At 43.9% G+C, this 19,762-nt stretch overlaps 3 protein-coding genes across 4 annotated transcripts; 1 reads left to right on the top strand and 2 right to left on the bottom strand.

The window, feature by feature from the left end:
* The first annotated feature begins 43 nt into the window (after positions 1–43).
* usb1 (U6 snRNA biogenesis 1) lies at positions 44–4,000 on the top strand. Of its 2 annotated transcripts, XM_037451269.2 has the most exons (8): positions 44–129; positions 273–434; positions 1,683–1,822; positions 1,919–2,102; positions 2,363–2,416; positions 2,540–2,645; positions 2,987–3,067; positions 3,237–4,000. In XM_037451269.2, exons 2-8 carry the CDS (start codon positions 274–276, stop codon positions 3,342–3,344), a joined length of 834 nt encoding a protein of 277 aa, XP_037307166.2. In that variant the 5' UTR covers positions 44–129; position 273; the 3' UTR covers positions 3,345–4,000. The 2 variants fall into 2 exon arrangements, with proteins under 2 accessions (XP_037307166.2, XP_037307164.2); XM_037451267.2 differs by having other exon boundaries at positions 74–434.
* A 1,283-nt stretch (positions 4,001–5,283) lies between these two features.
* On the bottom strand, positions 5,284–12,918 carry pla2g15 (phospholipase A2, group XV). Its single transcript, XM_037451264.2, has 7 exons — positions 12,544–12,918; positions 10,273–10,429; positions 9,259–9,377; positions 9,036–9,134; positions 7,477–7,701; positions 6,677–6,789; positions 5,284–6,242 (listed from the first exon to the last, which is right to left on the bottom strand). The coding sequence occupies exons 1-7, from the start codon at positions 12,887–12,889 to the stop codon at positions 5,841–5,843; spliced, it is 1,461 nt and encodes a 486-aa protein (XP_037307161.2). The 5' UTR covers positions 12,890–12,918; the 3' UTR covers positions 5,284–5,840.
* Positions 12,919–13,055: 137 nt separating this feature from the next.
* Positions 13,056–19,035, bottom strand: lcat (lecithin-cholesterol acyltransferase). Its single transcript, XM_037451263.2, has 7 exons — positions 18,637–19,035; positions 16,764–16,920; positions 16,417–16,532; positions 16,075–16,170; positions 15,030–15,254; positions 14,679–14,874; positions 13,056–13,788 (listed from the first exon to the last, which is right to left on the bottom strand). The coding sequence occupies exons 1-7, from the start codon at positions 18,785–18,787 to the stop codon at positions 13,425–13,427; spliced, it is 1,305 nt and encodes a 434-aa protein (XP_037307160.2). The 5' UTR covers positions 18,788–19,035; the 3' UTR covers positions 13,056–13,424.
* Between the last annotated feature and the right edge of the window lie 727 nt (positions 19,036–19,762).

Raw genomic sequence — 19,762 nt, 5'->3', positions numbered from 1 at the left:
ATATGTTAAAGTGGAAATAAATCCATGTCTACCTGTGTTTCAATGGGACACATATTTTCGTTACACACGACTGTTTACACCGGAAGCGAAGCGCTGCGTGTAGGGCACGGCGGCTGGATGTTTGCCGCGGTGGGAAATGCGATTTGAAGCAGTGACCAAAACAAATGATATAACTAAATATCTGTGTTAATTATTCTGTGTTCTTTCGGCACAATTCGTTATGTGAGGCCATAATAGTAACGCCCTCCGCGCATGTCACAAACTGGTCCCAGGATGTTGGTCGGCTACAGCAGCAGCAGCTCGGAGGAGGACAGCGAGGCGGCGACCGACCGAATCAAAAGGTGTTCTCCGAAGTGTCAAGAGCAAGATGGAGGTGGCAATGCCAGCCCGGCGAGGAAGAAACACAAAATTGAAGAACAGGTTTCTAAAACTAGGTTTGTATGTGCGCGCGTGGCTTTATGAAGCCTGAGTGAAGCACTGCGGTCAACTCAGCCGACGCTTGAGTTTTAGTGCACGTTTATGCTGACATTTACGGGATTTAGCAAGTAACCGGAATAAAAGCTATTTAATCAAATATTCTGGACAATGACTGAAGTATGTGGGTTAGGGACCAGTCTGACTACTCATGTACAATAAATGCCATATTTTTACTGTACATTTGGAGATTTTTCCAAAGTAAAAGCCCCATATCAAAAGTCATATTTTTGCAAGTTCAAAAAGATAAATTCTCCATATTTGAACTGCAATAAAAACAGACAATCACTAATGCATGGGTGTTAAGGACCTCTCCGACTACTACCATAATTAATATGAAGCATTTTTACAGTGCAGATTTGGAGATTTCTTCAAAGTAAAAGCCTTGTTTTTGCGTGTTCCAAAAACACCATTTCTCCATACTTGGACTGAAATAAAAACAGATTCCTCAATAGTTCAACACAAAGACCAATGCAAATGTGTTAAGGACCTCTCCGACTACTACCATGATGAATATAAAAATTTGAAAGATTTGGAGATTTCCTCCAAGAAATATTGATATTTTTGCATGTCCTCAACACCCATGCATTGGTTTTTGCCTTGAACTTGTGTTGTTTTGATTGCAGCCCAAATGTGGAGAAATGGTGCTTTTGAACATACAAAAATATGACTTTTACTTTGAAGATATTTTTAAATCTGTACAGTAGAAATGTTTCATATTTATCATCCTCGTAGTCACAGAGGTCCTTAACACAATTGCATTGGTCTTTGCCTGGAACTATTGCTAAATTTGTTTTTATTGCAGCTCAAATATGTAGAAATGGTGTTTTTGAACTACTAAATGGCTTTTAGATCTCCAAATTTGTACAGTAAAAATATTTCATATTCATCATCCTAGTAGTACACGAGTAATCAGAGAGGTCCGGTACATACACGCTTCTATCATTGTCCGGAATTTACTATTTAAATAGCCTTTTTCCCGGTTACGTGTTTAATACCGTAAATGTCAGCATAAACGTGCACTAAAATTCAAGCGTCGGTTGACCAAGATATGTGAGGACACTAAACACATTTCCGGTTATTGCAGCATGTGATCACGAGTTAATACAGTTGATTCTAAAAATCAACATCAGACAACCATTGACGGTAAATCTATTCAAGCGGGTTTCTTTGAAGGAGCATGCTTTATCGGGCTGTGTTTGCATCAGGCTGCCTCTTCCTGGTATCCTGTTGGACATGTTTCCAGAGGATGTGGGCTCTCAGGCTGAAGACAGCTCTCTTCATGGCGGACGCGTCCGCTCTTTCAAACATGAAAGAGGCAACTGGGCCACCTATGTTTATCTACCATGTAAGGCCCACACACTGTCCTGCTGATGACTAAATGATCAATTACGAAATATTCAGCCCACATTGGATCATTCTCCCTGTGTCTTCTGCACCTCAGACCATCCCGAGGAGGAGTTTGGGGAGCTATTGGAGGAGCTGCTCTCGATAGCCGGGGCCCACGGTGCGGTTTGGACCCCACAAGAGGAGCTCCACCTCAGCCTGTCTCAAACGGTGGTGCTCCGACACCACTGGATCCAGCCCTTTAACCGAAGCCTCAGGGCCGGCCTGGTGCACTGCAAGAGGTTCGCTCAAATAAACCCGTACACAAGAGGAAAAGCTGATATTTTTCAACATTTCAGTCGCCCACTCTCCACACACACCTTGCTTAACACCAGTGTTTGCCAGCCATTGAGAAACAAGAGGTAAATATAACTATATTGTAGTTATAACTATCTCAAGGTGAGGTGTTCGCGGCGGCATCCTCGTGGATCACCTTGAAAAATATGTAAAAGTTTCATCAGAAGGTTGCGAATGTCGTTCTTTCTGTGTTTGTGGTTGCCAGGTTTGTTTGTTCGGCAGGGAGACTGAGACTCTACAGTAATGATGAGAGGACGAGGTAAGAGGCGGCCTTGGATCATCTCCCTTTCTTTCTTTGTAGATGTAGCCATATGTATGTGTGTGTGTGAACATGTGTACGTGGGTGTGTACATATATTGTTACAGTGTGGTTACCCCTCCAGGACATTCCTGGGGATGGAAGTGTGTACCGGTCATGCTCCATTGTTGGACCTGGTCCAAGCAGTGGACAGAACAATGAAGGAGTTTCGTCTGGAGACATTTTATAAGGTTACTGATCAACACATTTTCACAAACACTCCTCTGAGGTCCAGAGCAGGACTTTTACATTACATGTAGTTTAGCTTTTTAAGCCGATTTACTTGCTATAAATAAGCACTATTATAAGCCCAATTAGAGTGCTACAATTTGTTTTGTTTTTGACTTGTTTGAGTTTAGTCTTTCTCTTTTGTTGAATTTCTTTGAATAAAAAGGACATGTGTGTTTTCACATAAATGATTTGCTGTTGAAATAATCAACAGTTAGTGAATGAGTATATATTAATGTTTTGTATTAAATCTACTAACCTGAAGCAGTGCTCACACTAATGTTCCTTCTGCTCTGTTTTCTAGGAACCATCTTTCCATGTGAGTCTGGCCTGGTGTGTGGGAGACTTGACCGCACAGTTGGGGCAGTGCCTTCAGGAGATGCAGGTACGGGGACGTCTTGACTGGTCCTCAGTCCATTTTTTTTTTTAAGAGGAAAAAAGGCAGTTTTGTGAAAAAAATTGGCTAAACCATCAAACTCAGTAACTGCAGTTCAATAGTCAGTGACCTGGCCAGTTGATTTGCGTTCATGTGTCTCTGTTGTTTGACTGCTAAGAGAGTGGTTGATGACCACGAAGAGGGACCATTTCTGCTGCGGTTGGACTGCGTGGAGCTGCGCTGCAGGACAGGAAACAAGACCTTCCGCTTCCCTCTGGAGCCCTGAAATTTGACACTCTTATTACTCGACCTTTACTACTTTGTAAATGTTGAAAAACTTTAAACCTGCAAGAGCTGGAAACAAAGATGATTAAGGCTCTGTGGTAAAGCTTATTTTAAAAATATGAATTGTATTTTAATACTGTAAATGAATAAAGTTGCAACTAGTTTTGTACTTCCTTTTGCGTGGGACGGTACTGATGCCACGAGGTGTGATCAGCGTTCAGGGAGGTGTCTTTTTCTCGTACGGGCGACATGCAAAAGTCTGCAGTTTTGAATCCTCGCAGAGTGGTTTATAATTTACCTTAATGGCATTAACACAGGCCATGTAGTTACAGTGTTTATTAAATCCCAAGGCTCAACTGTCCTGGAGTGCAAATATCTCATTTCTTCAAGTGTGAAGAAATTGGTATTTGATCTCTATATATCTATTTAAAGATATATATATCTATATAGATATATAACTATATTTTAACAGGATTGCACTGAAGACTCAATAAAAATAGCTGCGCAGCAGTCAAGAGGCAGAGGACGGTATCTAGTAATGTTTTAATAAAACAACAGATAACGTTTATTAGCCCGTTCCCCAAACTAATTGAACTTTGTAAATCAGGGATAAACCATCTTATCTTCGCAGTAGTTTCTTTTTTTATTGCCCATTAATTCCCAGATTAGGGAAGCATGGTTGGTGACGAGAGTGAAGTGGCGTCCCCAGAGGTGCACGCGTTCCAATGGCTAGAGCTTTTTCTATCCAGACCTATCCTTGTTCTCTTGTGTGGAGTTTCTGACTGATTTATATTCCTGTCATTTATATTCTATGTTCTATTCTATGTACCTTCCTGGGAGGTTACTGCCCTTATTCCCACCTCTGAGGCATCCGTCTGCACAATCATCTCACTGCTGAAGTTAGGGGTCAACAGTACCCACTGTGAACACAGGGTCCCCTTTAGGTGCTGAAAGGCCTTTTACGTCCTGCTAGGATCAGGCAACGCAAGCGAAATAAAGGAAGTAACTGACAACCAGGAAAGGGCAAACAATAAGTACGATTTTTTTTGTTTTTTAACTACAAAAAACTGACTAAGTGACTAAGAATGTCCAAACCAAACAGGCCTCCAGCCACAGGTCTCAGACTCTCACTCCGAGGCTGGTGGTAGAGCCAAATGCCTCTTTTCCCTGCACGGCCCCTTGTGTGATGTCGTCCAAGATTTATAAGGGTCGATTGTGCAGCCAATCGGTATGGACCCTCAATTAAGCCTTCTGCAAAACTCTGAGCAACAAGCCACCAACAATGGTCCGGGACGTAAACACTGTTCAGCTGCAACCATCCACTTAACCCTGAGTGGCTGGAAGGCCCAACATCTTCTGTACCTCTTGTTTTAATGGCTGCCCGTCTTGCTTTGGCTATCCTGCAGGAGGGGCTACTAGTCCAGCAGGGGACCCCAAACTTCACTTTCCCAGGCCACATCTACCAGCTCTAATTGGGGGATCCCAAGGCGATATCTCTCCACCTAGTCCTGGGTTTTCCCCGGAGCCTCTTCCTTAATGGCTGTGCAGGTAAACCTCCCTGGGGAGCCTCTTTGTAGTATTATATTACATTATAAAGAAAGAGAGGAAAAACACAACCTGGCAAAAGTTTAGGTCGTTTCAAGTACGTGTGTGAGGAGGATGGCTAGTAAATTGTTGCATATAAAAAGCCCTGGTTTGTATTCAATTTATAATGATGAGGGGATTGGGATTATATTACTCAGTTATAAAAAATAAGTCTTATTCTGACAACCTGCTGCATCAATGCAAATTATTTGTTAGACAAAATCTTCATGTGTGCATGCAGCATGTGCGCATCATTATGTGCTGACGTGGGTAAGGGGGGAAAAATGGAGACAGGCAGAGCAGCAACAAATCTACCTTGCAGGTCTGTGATTTAAAATGACAGATATGCGAGTAAGTGGACTTTATCCATTTATTCACGTGACTAAAATCCACTTTAAAATGTAAAAATGCTCAACACAACTCAAACCAAGCCCTCGGACCATCAATGAATTGCAACTTGACCGCATGCAACACAGAGTTACACTGGGAAAGGCATAAAAACAGTATCTGCTGTAACAACATTAGTGTAAACAGTGTCCAGAAATCAGTTCACAACATTGACTTTTATTAATTAGTCAGGAACGTGGCTCATACACTGCATCCCTGCTTTTGGACTTCTGCAAACACACGTCCTGTAGCATGAGATCTCTGAATAGGTCAATTCAGGGGGTTAATTAAAAGCTCAGACCAATATAAATATCTTTGTATTCAGGCTTACCCAAAATGGAAAACAACCTAAAATGCAATATTTGTAAAATTACAGCTATAAAATGGTTTAAAAAACACACAATTGCAATAATTATTCCTAAACAACGTAGACGCACAGGGCAACATTTTGGCAGTTGGTTTTAAGAGCGACAGAAGAGAGGAGTCTACACCTGCGTGTGTGTGTGTGTGTGTGTTGCTGTGGAGATCACGGGGGGAACAGCACTTTCTTGAGGTAAGCCACGGTGGTGATGTTCAGCAGCATGTCCACGTGTTCGTTGGCCGGGAGCTCCAGCAGCTTCACCGGCTGCTTCTGCCGCCCCGCCCACCGCCGACACTGGACGGCGCTCCACAGGTTGACCGTCCCGTCGCCGTCGCCCAGCACCACCGCGGGCTCCGCGTCGGGGAAGTCTTTCGAGTACCTATAGGCCTCGGGCGTGGCGACGCCGCTGCCGTACAAGCAGTGGACGGAGACGCCGGGCGGCGTGAGGTCGGCCACCAGTGGCTCCGTGTCCTGACGCATCCACCAGCCGTCCTCGAAGCCGATGTCCGTGTAGAGCTGCTTGAAGTCCAGCACGGTGTAGTTGGTGGTGGGTGTCTGCACAAACACCTGAGGACGGGCGGAGAGGGGAAAAAAAAAAAGTTACCACTTTTACTGTTTTTTTTGCAAACCTGGAGTTTTTAAAAAAGATGACAAATGTTTCATTCTAGGAAAACAAAGATTTTTGTTAATGTGTATTACTCCAGCGTGTTGTGATTTACATCAATAATCAGCACTGCTAGTGCAGTATGCCAGTTCCCCTTCACCTTCATTTAGAATTGAGGCATTCCTTAGAAATCAGTTTTTGCCATCTTGTCATCTCTCAAAAGACACACTTGGCTCTTGAGCTGGTAACGTGCTGGTTGCCCTCTTTGTCATTATATTTGCAAATTGATGTTCTGTCCTAAAATCCGGGCCGGTGAGAATGTCATCACTTAACAGAGAAAGTCTCTTTTCCTCCCTTATCTTTGAACTAAAATGGGTCATCCAAAACACACGCATGCCTTATCTCTGGGCCAGGAGTTGGCGTGGGGGATCAGCCAGGTGGTGGAGACAGCGGAACGTTGCTGGGAGCGAATCTTCAGTGAGCTGATCACTGGGATGCGGTTATTATCACCTGTGGGCAGACAAAAGAAACTGTTGAGGGAGAACTAAGGATTTTCAGCCTCAGACCCAAAAACCAGCGGTGAGAGCAGTTCTCTGTAATGCCCGGTGACACCTGCCACACAAATACACAACGTGGCGCACAGTCCCGTTCACCAGGGGGAAGTGTGGCAGGTGTTTTTTTTATGGCTGGGGCAGGGAACCCAAAGCTGTGTCTCAGCATCCTTAAGGGTTCACTTTTAAATGCAAGGTTAAATCAATAGAATTCACTCGAATATCTACCTATAAATGTTATTTAATGTGCTATAAACATGACATCTTGGCGTAAGTTACGTGACGTTGGTAACCAATGTCATGTTTTAAAATACACATACGACCGCTCTTAGTTAAAAACGTTAACTCCGTCCTGACCTTTCACCGTTTTCACACTTTGGAGCTGAAAGTGATTCACGTAGAATAACCAGAAAACGTTCTTCTCTCAGCCTGAAATATATCATGCTCTGCAGGAGAAGCATATCTTCCCTAAATGAAATGAAATAAGGAGAAGATGATCTTCTCTACAGCTCTACTTTTCTTTCTACTTTTTCCTCAGTTGTCGGGAAGACCGATTTGTCCGGAGAATGGCTGGTGAAGCCGGGGCGACGACCCATGTTTGTCTATTCCAAAAGATAAAGGGCATCAGACCGGCCCCACCTCTTACCGGAGATGATCACGCGGAGGGTCTTGGCCACGCCCGCCCACGGCGCTCCTAGGGAAATGAAATCTTTGATGTATCGGTCCTTCCAGGCCTGTGGCTGCTGGTTGAGGAAGTACAGAGTGTACATGTTCCCCATGCTGTGAGCGATGATCACCACGGGCCCCCCAGCCTTGTGTGCCATATCCTCAATCATCTTTTGCAGCGCCAAGAAGTACTCCTTATTCTCATCTGGTAAGAAGACAGAACAGCAGAGAAAATGAGAAAACTACATCCCTCCCCCTCTTTGATTTGAGATGGAAGCTACAAAGGGGGGGAAGGGGGGGGGGGGGGGGGGGCGCAACAATCCCAAACACACTGTATTTGGTATCATTTTATTTTTTCCAATTACAAACAACTTGTAAAAATAGGGCACTATAGTATATGGTTGAACCTGAAGAAACAAAAATTAAATTAAAATAAATCAAGTGGAACCGTCATGAGAGAGATTTCTGACTGCAAATCAAACGGGCGACGTGACGGCACAAAAAGGTCAAAGTATGGAAATAGAACAGGGCATATCCGCGAAATACTGCCGGAACAGTATGAAGCCCACTTAATTGACAAGACTTGGAAACCCCACCATGAACATGTGAATATTATAATATTAATAAGAACATGATCCTACTGTTAAATATGTTGTTTGCTTTCTGGTTGCACAGAAATTTAGGTACTTTTGTTTTTTAAGAAGAAAAATAAATAGTCAACTATGGAGTGGAAAAGTCCACAGTTGTATATACGATAATATGATCCTACTTCAGAAAGAAAAACTAATATTTCATAGAGTTTATATAACATGAATGCAACCCATGTGGGCTGGGCCCTTGAATGTTCCTATACCATCAAAGATTGGGAACCACTCCTCTAAGGGCACATATGTGCCCTATGTGACATAATGTGTTGTGATGGTGATGAATATTTCAAACACTTTCCAGTTATGTAACAGTTACAGACCAGCTGATTTATTGTACTTGTGGATTGTCTTGTATCGAGGACAAAGAGCTGAGTGTCTCATGTTATACACTCATGAGATCATTATTCTGGGGCACAAATATGAACTGAGAACCAGAGAGAAGGTTTACGAACTCCACGTGTGTGTTTGCAGTTAAATGTCCAGAGAGACTCAATACACATAACAAGGAACACACAATGTGATTCACTCCCAATGATAATTGGAATAATTGTTGCATGAAATGGTACTTTGGATGAAAATGGTAAACGGGAGGGCCTTTAAAAAAATACAAATAAATCACCTTTTGACTTCCCCAACATGTAAGAGGAACAATATGTCTTTTAGATGTGTTTAGTCGAAATGCATCCGTTTGTGTGTCTCACGTTTGTCATACTTCTGGTGAGCGGAGCAATTACACAAAATTAGCAGTGACATCATCTCACGAGACGCGTGAAAACCAGAAGAATTAACAGGTGTATTTTGGGGTTTTGCATGCAAGGACTAATTAGTCGGTGAGGACGATGGTCAGGGGTTGATTGTGTGTGTGTGTGTGTGTGTGTGTGCGGCTGCTTACTGGGTGCTTTCCTCCAATCATAGGGAGCTCCTCTGACGTCATCATCTCTGGTGTAGCCCCACCCGACCATTGCCTGCACTATTGTGAAGAAATACATGCCTAGGAGACATGCAGGAGAGGAGAACGACACATCAGGGAATTCCTTTTGGTCAGTGTTTGGGAGGACTCGTTTAGTGTGGATAGTGAGGACAGCTTGCTCCCACTGCAGTTTGGTTTTACTCACCCACACTGCGTTTGCTTGGGTCCAGATACTCCACCGAGTAGGTCTGTCCAAAGCCTGGCACGCGAATTTCCACACCCGGCGGGGACGAGCTGCTGTGTGTGGTCCTGTTGTAGATCAGCCTGCAAACACACAAACCCGCCATTTGACCAGCGTCACTTCTGTATCCGAGGTAACCCACAAACACTCGCATAGCTTTTAGCACTTGGAAACAGGACCGCTTCCCATTTCAAATCTTCATTCTACCTCAACCGCATTGGTGACCACTTCCCTAACTTTACAAAGTCCTCGCAGATGTGATGGCACACGTCTGGGTTCTGACAAGCAGAAGTGAACATTTGCAAGAAAATGCTTCCACAACGCAACGGGCAAATCCCCCCAAAAGCAGAAAGTTTAACTGAAACCGCCTTGCTCGGTTACACCGCGCCAAGCCCATTTCGCCTGGCGCTCCTGCAGTGCACACGAAAAGTCCTGTAGTGTGACTCATGTCCATCACATGATGGATTCTATTTAGGAATAGTCTGACAAGACTGGTAAATGAAGGTTAGCTTGCTTCGGATAGGTCACGGACACTTTTGATGGATTGCCGAACTTTGCCTAAAGATTATTGGACAATCTAATCTCGGTTTTCCCACCCACCTTTTGTTAAAAGTTGATTTTCTGATCTCAACTGCTGTGTGGCTGCATTACAAAATGTGTTTTTTTGCCATGCGAGCCAGTCTAATCAACGGCCTTCACATAACCTGCCAGTCTTCCCACGTTGCTGCCTTTGTTTCATAAGAGGAGCATCAGTCAAGATGACTTTGTCAAAGACGGAAAAAAATCAATCCTCTATCCTGTTTCCACCCGTACCTCGCTGATAGAGAGTCCAAAGTCAGTATTTTCGACGTAGGTCAACAATGTCAACCAGGTCGTTGACCCCGATCTACCAAACTCCCTTATGTCATACAGACAGCGGAGGAGAATGTGATTTGCAAAAGCATCAGAAACCCGTGTCATGGTTCATGATTACGATACCTGATGTTGTCCACCCAACAGTCTATGGCCAGTGGGATCAGCAGCTCCACGTTGAGCCACAGAGTGAAGAAGGAGTCGGTCTTCTTGTAGCAGATGTAATGGACCACACTGGGTTTGTCCAGCTTTGCCTCCAACTGGTTTCCCAGATCCCCCGGAACTGAAACAGGAGCCGTGTTAGCGACGATCAGCATGTACACAGGTACTTGAACAGTGTAATGCCAGTAACACATTCAACACATGCTTAGCACCGTTGCACTTAATTTTGTTTTTGTTTTGACATTCACCATTTTTTTATGGACAATGTTTTTGTTCTGCTATGTGTGCTTTGTTGAAGGACGAATGAATTGATGCTTTGTATCAAGCACATACACTTCTAAACAGGAAAACAGCTTATGGACATTTTCAGCATCAGGTTTTTCAAGGCCTGAATTGAATTAGACATTCGGAATCAAAACCAGAAACAATCATTTTCAGTATGTAAATAAGTATGTTGGCTGTAAGAGGTGGTGGGTGGTGCATAAATGGAAGTGAACAAAATATAATAAGCTACAATTAAATTAACAATAGCATATAAAATACAATCTTAAATACAAATAAAAAAGAAGGTTCACAGGCAGATAATGCTACATAACAATACGAGTGCTTTGTGCAAATTTAAATATTGCTGACTTCAATGTGACGGGGAAAAGAAATTGTAGATAAATGCAAAAATAAAAAATCTTGAGTGATGCGGTTGAATTTTAATGCTTTCATTTTCTACATTTCTTTTGACTAAACGGCACCAAATGACAGAATGTTCTCCCGCTGGTATAGTTTCCTGTGAAACAACTCTTGCTTAAGACATCTTGTTGCTTCAGACTCGATCCTCCAACAGCGAGTTCTTCTCTTGCAGCTGTTAGTACATAAGTGAAAAATCTGCCCTTTTTGTTGCGTCACGGTCAGTCTATCACAACATTACAAAAGCAAACACGCTGATACAATTATTGTTATTTTTAATTATATTGTGATTAGCACATAACGTCCACTCAATGACATCTACCTGAAGAAAGATGGAAGGAACGATAACACCTATTTTGAATGACACATTAAAGTGTGTGTGAGAGTTTCATACAATAAAACTACTTTAAACAATTAGAGAGGCCTTGGTTTGGAACAGAAGTCTTCCGATGTTGAGTAGGTATTGTTTAGAGATAAGTCACCTTTACTGCTCCTATCAATCAAAGTAACTCACAGCAAGAGGTCACTGCAGGTCAAGTAGCAACATGGCCTATCCTATTAAACCAATCCTGTCAATAACGGAGTGTGAAGAAGAAAAAGGAATTGCATATGAACTTTTGATAGGTATTACAGTATATATAATACATCTCATAACCTGTATTGTTTGGGTAAAATGGTTTAAAAAAACAGGGTTAGGATTCAACAGTCTAAATTGCAACCTTGTCCTGGGAACTTGGTTGGCTTAATAGAGTAATTTTCTGTTACCAATGGTCACATGATCAGGGAAGTTATAGTGCTCTGGTTGTAAACAACAGACCCTCTCCCTCTCTCACACACACACACACACACACACACACACACACACACACACACACACACACACACACACACACACACACACACACACACACACACACACACACACACACACACACACACACACACACACACACACACACACACACACACACACACACACAGTTTGCTGATCCCGCAAATACATGTCAACACTAGTGTGATTTCGTTTCTTTGCTTTATATTTCCCTCACGATGCCCTTCACAACACCTGTTACATTAGACCAATTAAAAACGCATCGTTTTTAAGCGAAAATGAATCATCAAGAAACAATTAAAAAAAAAGAACAACAACACGGAACATCGAGTTCTTCCTTTTTAATCGTTTCTTGATGATTAAAAAACGACAGGCCAAACATTTTGGAAAAGTAGCAACATAAACGACGTATGCGCAGCTTGTACGAACATGTCTGACTTCTCCCCTCATTTGAAATGTGTTGAGATTTACGAGACACGCGAGACGTTAAACGCGTTGGTCCGTGACTTCGGTCCATCTTCCACATCGCGCCGTGTAGCTGCTAGCTGTCGAGCGGCGGCAACAACAACTCAGGTTACGCAATGATTTACTACACAACCACCGGGGAGATGAAGACACTTAATCACCGGGGAGATGAAGACACTTAATCACCGGGGAGATGAAGACACTTAATCACCGGGGAGATGAAGACACTTAATCACCGGGGAGATGAAGACACTTACCGAGAACCACGGGGGGTCTCGCGGGCTGACAGGACTTGTCGCCGAGGCATTTGTCCAGCGGGATCCCACTGCTCGGAGCCGTCGACGACGACAACAACAACAACAACCACCACCACCACAAGCCGACTCGTAGCAGCGGAGAGAGGGCGGTTACGCGCTGCCACGCCGCCATGGCTCCAGATGTCTCATAAACAAACAGCCATGCGCTCCTCCGTCGCAGAAGTCGTTGTTGGAATGTAACCGGGGGGGGTGGGGGGGGGAACGAGGACAGCCGGCGGAATAAGAAGGAGACGGTCACGTGGCGCAGATAACACAGCGCAACTTCCGCAATCGAGTCGGGAGTCATCGACCGCACATGCAAGCCCGAGAGATCAAAGCGCCGCGTTTAAACTCCACACACGTGCCACTTTTGTCGAATAAGATGCTTTATTATCGGTCAAAACAGTCGGGTACACTTGGCATTCACAGAACAGGGCACATTGTCATCGCTGGTCGGTGCGTGTAAATCGGGATGTTTTATTCAACAATATTTCATACAGAAAATATATATAGCCTTGAAGAAATAATGGTTTCGACCTTAAAACAATAAAAAAATGGGCAACTGGCGAGGTCCCTCTAAACTTTCCATTACACTCCTCTGAACTACCTACGAAATATGATATGGGTCATGAAGTGTGTTTGAAAGCATTAATGAAGGGGTCGTCCCTCAAATTAAACCTTGGGATTGTGTAATTTTGATAGTGTACTAATATATTTGAAGTGGCCTGAATGAACATTGAAAGAAATACGACAACATTGAACAAAAGAGTTGGTCGGCTATGTAGAGAATCCATCAATCGGTGTCTTTTTTTCTAATTTTCTCCACTTTTAAAGGCTCTTGCCTATTCACCCTTAAACCGGAGGTCAATCTCACTGGGCGTGTCTGAATGTCCCTCCAGGATACGTTGGATGTTATTGAGCACCTGTTCACTGAACACTATGTCCAAGTGGGCCAGCCCTCGGTACTCGGTGACGTGGACGGGCATCTCCTGTTGGCCCTGCCAACGTTTACAGAGGCTCATGCTGAAGCTGTCCACCGTGTCGTCCCCGTCGGCGTAAACAAAGTCCACCGGGTCCACGTCGGGAAACTCCTCGTCGTAGACGTACGTCACCGGAGTCGGAATCCCAACGCCGTACATACACCACACCTCGACGCCAGGGGGGTGGAGATCCCCGGTCAGGTTCTTGGTGTCCTCCCACATGTGCCTGGAACCGACAACGGCGTGATTGGGTTGTGAAAAGGAGCAGGACAAGAACCAACGCTTTAAAGCCACTACAGTCAATGTTCACTTGTTGCTTTGATAGTGGATCACGGGGCTTCTTGTGAAAGGGTTGGTTTCCGTTGATGACGCCTCAGAGGATCATCATGTGACTGTGCAGCTCGCTCTATTGAACCTCCTGGTATACCTTAAACAAGTACTCCACTGATACGCCACCACAGTCTCCACATTGTTGGACTATAAGGTTTTTTGAAATTTTAAACCTGAGGTCCTGGGTGATCAGCCCCAGCCAACAGACTAAAGTGGTCAATCTGTCAGATTTCATACTGCCTCCTCTGGAGTGTATAGGAAAGTTGGTTAAAATGTCGGTTCTGTGGTCTAAAATATGACTCCTCCACATGTTTTTTTCAGATATCATAATTGACCTCTAGATAAAAAAAACATTCCCAGGTTCAAACTCATTTCTTATGTCTTGTTGTTTTACATGCACTTGTAATTGTATTGTCCTCATACTGTGTGCCTGAGTATAATTGTATTAACCCTCAGTCTGACAAGCCCCTCTTTCCCGCCTGTATCTCTAAGCTCCCCCTGCTGAAAAGCTCAGCACTGAAACCATACGGAAATCTTGACAGCTCTTTTAAAGGCAGTTTCTGAATATGGGCGGTGTATTTATATACATTGTATACATGTATTACAGCATTATCTATCATGAATGCAGACACTCCATACTTATCTGCTGCCAACTGCTGTAATCTACGTGATTGAGCAGGTTATCAAGTGCCTTCAGTAGCACAACTGATACTGCTATAATTAAGTCACCTTTCTGTAAATCATTCAAATTCCGAAAGCATTAGGCGGGTGAAGCGATCACGTTACCATCCGTCCTCAAAGTCGATGTCCGTGAAGAGGCGCTGGTAGTCCTGGTTGGTGTAGTTGAAGGTCGGTGTGGAGATGAACACGTGGTCCTTTGGCCAAATAGTCTCAGACGGCAGCATCCAGGGATTAGTCGTGGCCATCCTCTGCTCCTGGCGGATCTTGATAGTGGAGATCAGCGGGATGCCATCGTTATCCCCTGGGACGTCAGGGAAAGAATAAATAAGTAGCAGTTGCATGTGCAGATTTCAGAAGCCAGAATTTAATTCAGGTGGATGTTCCTGAGAAGTGGTTATGTGGATAACAATGAATCCGAATGATAAGGAGCCTCGTGCTTTATTCTATTGAATGTACCTGACACCAAGACTCTGAGGGGTTTGACAGCACCCCCCCACGGAGCTGCCAGGGAAATGAAGCCCCTGATGTACTTGTCCTTCCAGGCCTGCGGCTGGTGGTTGAGGAAGTACAGCACATAGTGGCAGCCCATGCTGTGACCCAGCAGGTAGATGGGCTTCTGGTGCCGCTCGTACATCTCTTCAACCAGCTCCTGTAGCTTTGTGAAATACTCCTCATTCTCATCTGTGGGAGGAAGGGGCCATACATAAGTGTTGGTAATCTACACACATTGTCAATATGTCCTATCACCACAATGTTATTGTGTGGCTGACATCATAGCAGTTTATACATGTTTTTTCACGTTGCTTTTTGCTATGCTTTGGTCTCCACCTGCTTCTTCAGGGGAAAATACACATTTTAGCTGCTAAATGTTGCATTTTCTTCACCCACTGGCCACTTTGACCCCATTTTGCTCTGCCAACTATCAAAAATAATGAGCCTGGGTGAATAATTATCTGTAAGTTAGCCGATAGCGGTTAATCTTATGCAGCACAAAGTTAGTAGTGGCCTAAAGAGAGTGAATATAAGACTTCAGTTGTACATCAGCTGACCCAAAACAATCTTAAGTGAAGGCTAACGTAGCTCTGCTCTTGCTAACATGTGGTCCATGGCAACTTGACATGCGGCAATGGTACAGTATTTGAATGTTGTGTTTAGAGCTTATTCTGCTGCCCCAGAAGTGGCAAAGACATCAATGTAGTTGTCCTAAAAAGAATAATCACTAGAGCTTTAAATCACTTTTTGGGAGCCCTTCATGAGTCACACATATAATTGTTTCTGTGTCATACTGTTGTTTATTCCAGATATATCCTAGAGAAAGGGAAACCAAATAGCAACTACACCGGATATTACCTCTTAAAAATGCCCCTTAACCTCCTTGTTCCCCCCTTGTCCCCTTTATCTTTCTAAGCCAAAACAAGCTATAAATGCTGTACATACAGTTATTTGAATGAGCCAGTTACTGTGCCAGGGTGCATGTTGCTTGTGTAGTTTTGGGACTTACTAGGAGGCAATCTCCAATCATATGGCGCTCCTCGGACAGTCTCGTTCCGGGTATAGCCCACGTTGACCAAATGTTGCACCATTGTGTAAAAATAACCTGCAAAAAACAAGTAGCAGACAGTCAGTCAATAGTATCAGACGGCTGAATCAGCATTACCAGTTGCAAAGCGGCTGAGCATGACCAAAGTGCATCTAAGATACTCAAAGAAATCCAGAGTAGGAATTAAGCACAGTGCCTTTGCATTGAGTGGGACAAATTCCTAGATAACATGGCTTTAATGAAATATTTTCTCATTTCTATATAATTCAACAAAGCACACCAGAGGCATCTTTATTTTCTCACCGGCCAGTTTGTTAGAGTCTAGAAACTCAATGGGATACGTCTGCCCGAACCCCGGCACCCGCACCTGCACCCCTGGTGAGTTGGACGATCGCCGACTCGTCCTGTTGTACACAAGTCTGTTGCATGCAAAACCAACATTCGTGTCAGTCCAGATGCACTAAAAACATTTGAGAATGTGACTCAAAATCTGGACCAAAAACAGTTTAATTGATCGGGGCGGGATTTTCATTCCCTTTCACATTTGGGAATGTTTGGTAGCGATGACCAAGACAGGAATATCTAAGATGTTTACACTAAATACTTCAAGGTGATTCATGACACAGACATTAAAGTGAAGTCAACGTTACCTAATGTTATCAATCCAGCAGTCTATACCTATAGGCATGAACATGTTGAGGTCAATCCACAGGGGGAACCAGTGTGCTGTCTTCTTGTAGCACATCCAGCTGACCAACGCCGGCTTGTTTATCTTTGCCTCCAGACGGTTCCCCAAGTTCCCAGGCACTGGACATGAACACACACACACACACACACACACATCAATGAGTCACACTGAGAGGTGCGCACTGAAAGGTCACGTGGGTCGGGGGTTAAAGGTGACAGTAAAAGACACCAAATGTTCCTCTTTGAGAGACATGGAAGCTGTGCGGAAAGTGTCCAGTTGAAAGGTTGGTCACCAGTGCTGTAGGTCAAAGGTCATTGTTGCACCATGCACTGTATAAATGGGACACTGAGATTAAAATTCAACTTTGACTCTGTAAAATCTTTGGGACAGCTATGAAAATAGGAAATGGTGATACAATCTTATCTTTGATCCCTTCCTAACCCAACTCCAATATTCAATTTCTCTGACTGTGTTTTGTCGGATGATCCCGCTGCTTTGCAATACGTAGAATCCCTTGGCTAGGAGTTCCTCTGTGGTGGACAGCGTGGGTCACTGATATGGACAATGACCTTCTGGCTGCAAACAATGAGTCATACGAGGTGGGAGGAGAAACCGTCCCCATGTGTCATCGTAAAATAAACAACAAGATTGCATTCCAAATAACGGCAGCTTACACAACACCTCTCTTTAATGTAAAATAATCCTTAACTTTGACTGTTAAACTTTGCTCAAAGAATCAGTCTCAAACAGACACAGATTTAAATGAGGATTACGATATACATATATCTCCTAGCCTTTTATAACAACTAGTATGTGTGTTCTTTTGTTTTCACAGAGACAGTGCTGCTGTGTTTTGTAGCATGTTATAATTTGAAGGCCATCTGTCCACAACACATTTCACTATATATTAATTTTGTACTTTGATATTCTTTCACACATTGATTGATTAGAGTCGCAGTTCCCTAAAGGGCCATTTCTATTCGTATACCAGAGGCCCACAATGAACTTATCCAGAATGCAAAAATATTTTTTGCAAACTGAAGGAACGTAGCTTAAAAAGAAGGCCCAATTTACCCAGAATGCAAAGATAATTTGCCCTAGTTAGTGCCATAAGAGAGCTTTATGCAGAAGGTGTATTTAGACGTCAATACAAGTAATAATTGCTTGCCATGAATGAAATCTCAGCGAATTGTGGCTTTAAATCTCCAATATAGGCCCTCGGCACACAATGTCAATTCATTAAAATCTCAAAAAGACTAAACCCACTGGGGTAGTCTGACTCTGGTTCTGATTTCACTCATTGTCATGGTTTCAAAAAGTGATTTAATGACAAGAGATCGAGAATCAAATTGTTTATTTATTTTAAATATAGGCCCGAATCAGGAACGTCGGTATGTGACGCATCTTGTCCAGAACTCGTTGAAAGGCCAAATTCATGTGGTCAGAGACAGTAAATCTCCTAATGTTGAATTGTGTGTGTGTGGGTGGGGGGGGGCTAGAGAGCTGGGGATTAACAGGAAGCAGAGAGTACAATAGAGGACCAAACGTACATTGTACAGTGTGTGCGTGACCCCACTGGGACATTAATACACCATGGCCTAGCCCCTCCCGGCCCACTACTGCCATGCACTGACCCCCTATGCTGCAATACCACACCAAAAAGCACAGTGACCAACAACCCCAAAGGAAAAGGTATACAACGTTAAATCTGTCGGCACGGCATTGCAGAGTACTTTTTCCAATATATTGACATTAACCAGGGGCCACGCACCCTGCGTGGAGCCTTCGGGGCCCCCCTGCTGTCTCCTTAAAGGTGTGAACAAGCCGTAGCTTACCGATAACGAGCGGAGGAGTGCTGTTGCTCGGTGGTCGGGATTTGGCGTTGGGCGGGAAGACCACGTTGACGATCCAGAAACCCGAGGCGTGGTGGAGCCCCAGCAGGCCGACGAGCAGCAGCACCGGGCCGACGTGTCTTGCGGCTCCCATGTTCCTGTCGAACTGCTGCGGCGCGGGACGGGGGCTTTTGCTCGGTGTGTGTGTGTGCGCGCGCGTGGGGGCTGGTGCGCGTTTGTGTGTGCGTGAGGTGGGGGTGGTGTGGCGGGGGAGAAGCGGGTCGGGCACAAAACGGGTTGTTCAGTGGAAACGTTAAAATTGCCTTGAGCGAGTTAAATAAAAAAAATTAACAAAAATCCGCCATCAGCAAACGCGCGCGCACCCGGCCATCACACGGCTGTTGGACATAGGTAAGGTTAGGCCAATAACACGTGTACGGCGTCCCATTGCCCTATTGATTATTCCTAAATATTTACACAACACAATGTAAATAATTGACAAGGGTTATTGACAAGAGAACATCTTTTTTTCCCTGCAAACAGAAATAAAAACGTGTTTCTATTCAAACAAGTTAATTTAAATGCATTGTTCTTGTATTGTTGCGTCTTCCATTAATGCTTGCTAAAGGTTAAGGCATACTTGTGTGTATTATAACATTTGCATGAGATAATTTGGAAGAAAGCTTCCACACGTGACTTCCCACTCAGCTGAGAGCTCCCCGACAGCGAGAACTTTCATGTGCGGCGTTCAGGCTCCGCGTAAACTGCACACCTTTAACGTTCTTACGTGTGTGTTTGCGTGAGCCAGGAGAGGGGGCGTGTGTTTCTAAGCATGTCTACCCCGATTAAAAACATAGATTATAGCCAAAGCTTTCATATTCTGTGAGCCCTTGATGTTCAATTTAAGCCACTAAGTTACTCCCTATTCAAACAATAGGCATTTTAACTACACAGTTTTAGATAGTTCCTGAAGGCAGCGTGTGCAACAAACGCCACCAAACTTTGCAGTTGCCATGGATACAGAGGTCGCATGCTCAGCAAGTCAATCCGTTATTTGAACATTTTATGACACAAAGTCTTGTTTTTCTCACGAGGCTGCTGACAGAAAACACGCTGCGAGAAACTTCCA

This window comes from Pungitius pungitius, chromosome 6 (assembly GCF_949316345.1).
Source record: "Pungitius pungitius chromosome 6, fPunPun2.1, whole genome shotgun sequence".
NCBI classification, from domain to species: domain Eukaryota; kingdom Metazoa; phylum Chordata; class Actinopteri; order Perciformes; family Gasterosteidae; genus Pungitius; species Pungitius pungitius.
Note: the sequence above shows the minus strand (reverse complement) of the source record. Positions and strands in the feature narration are given on the sequence as shown.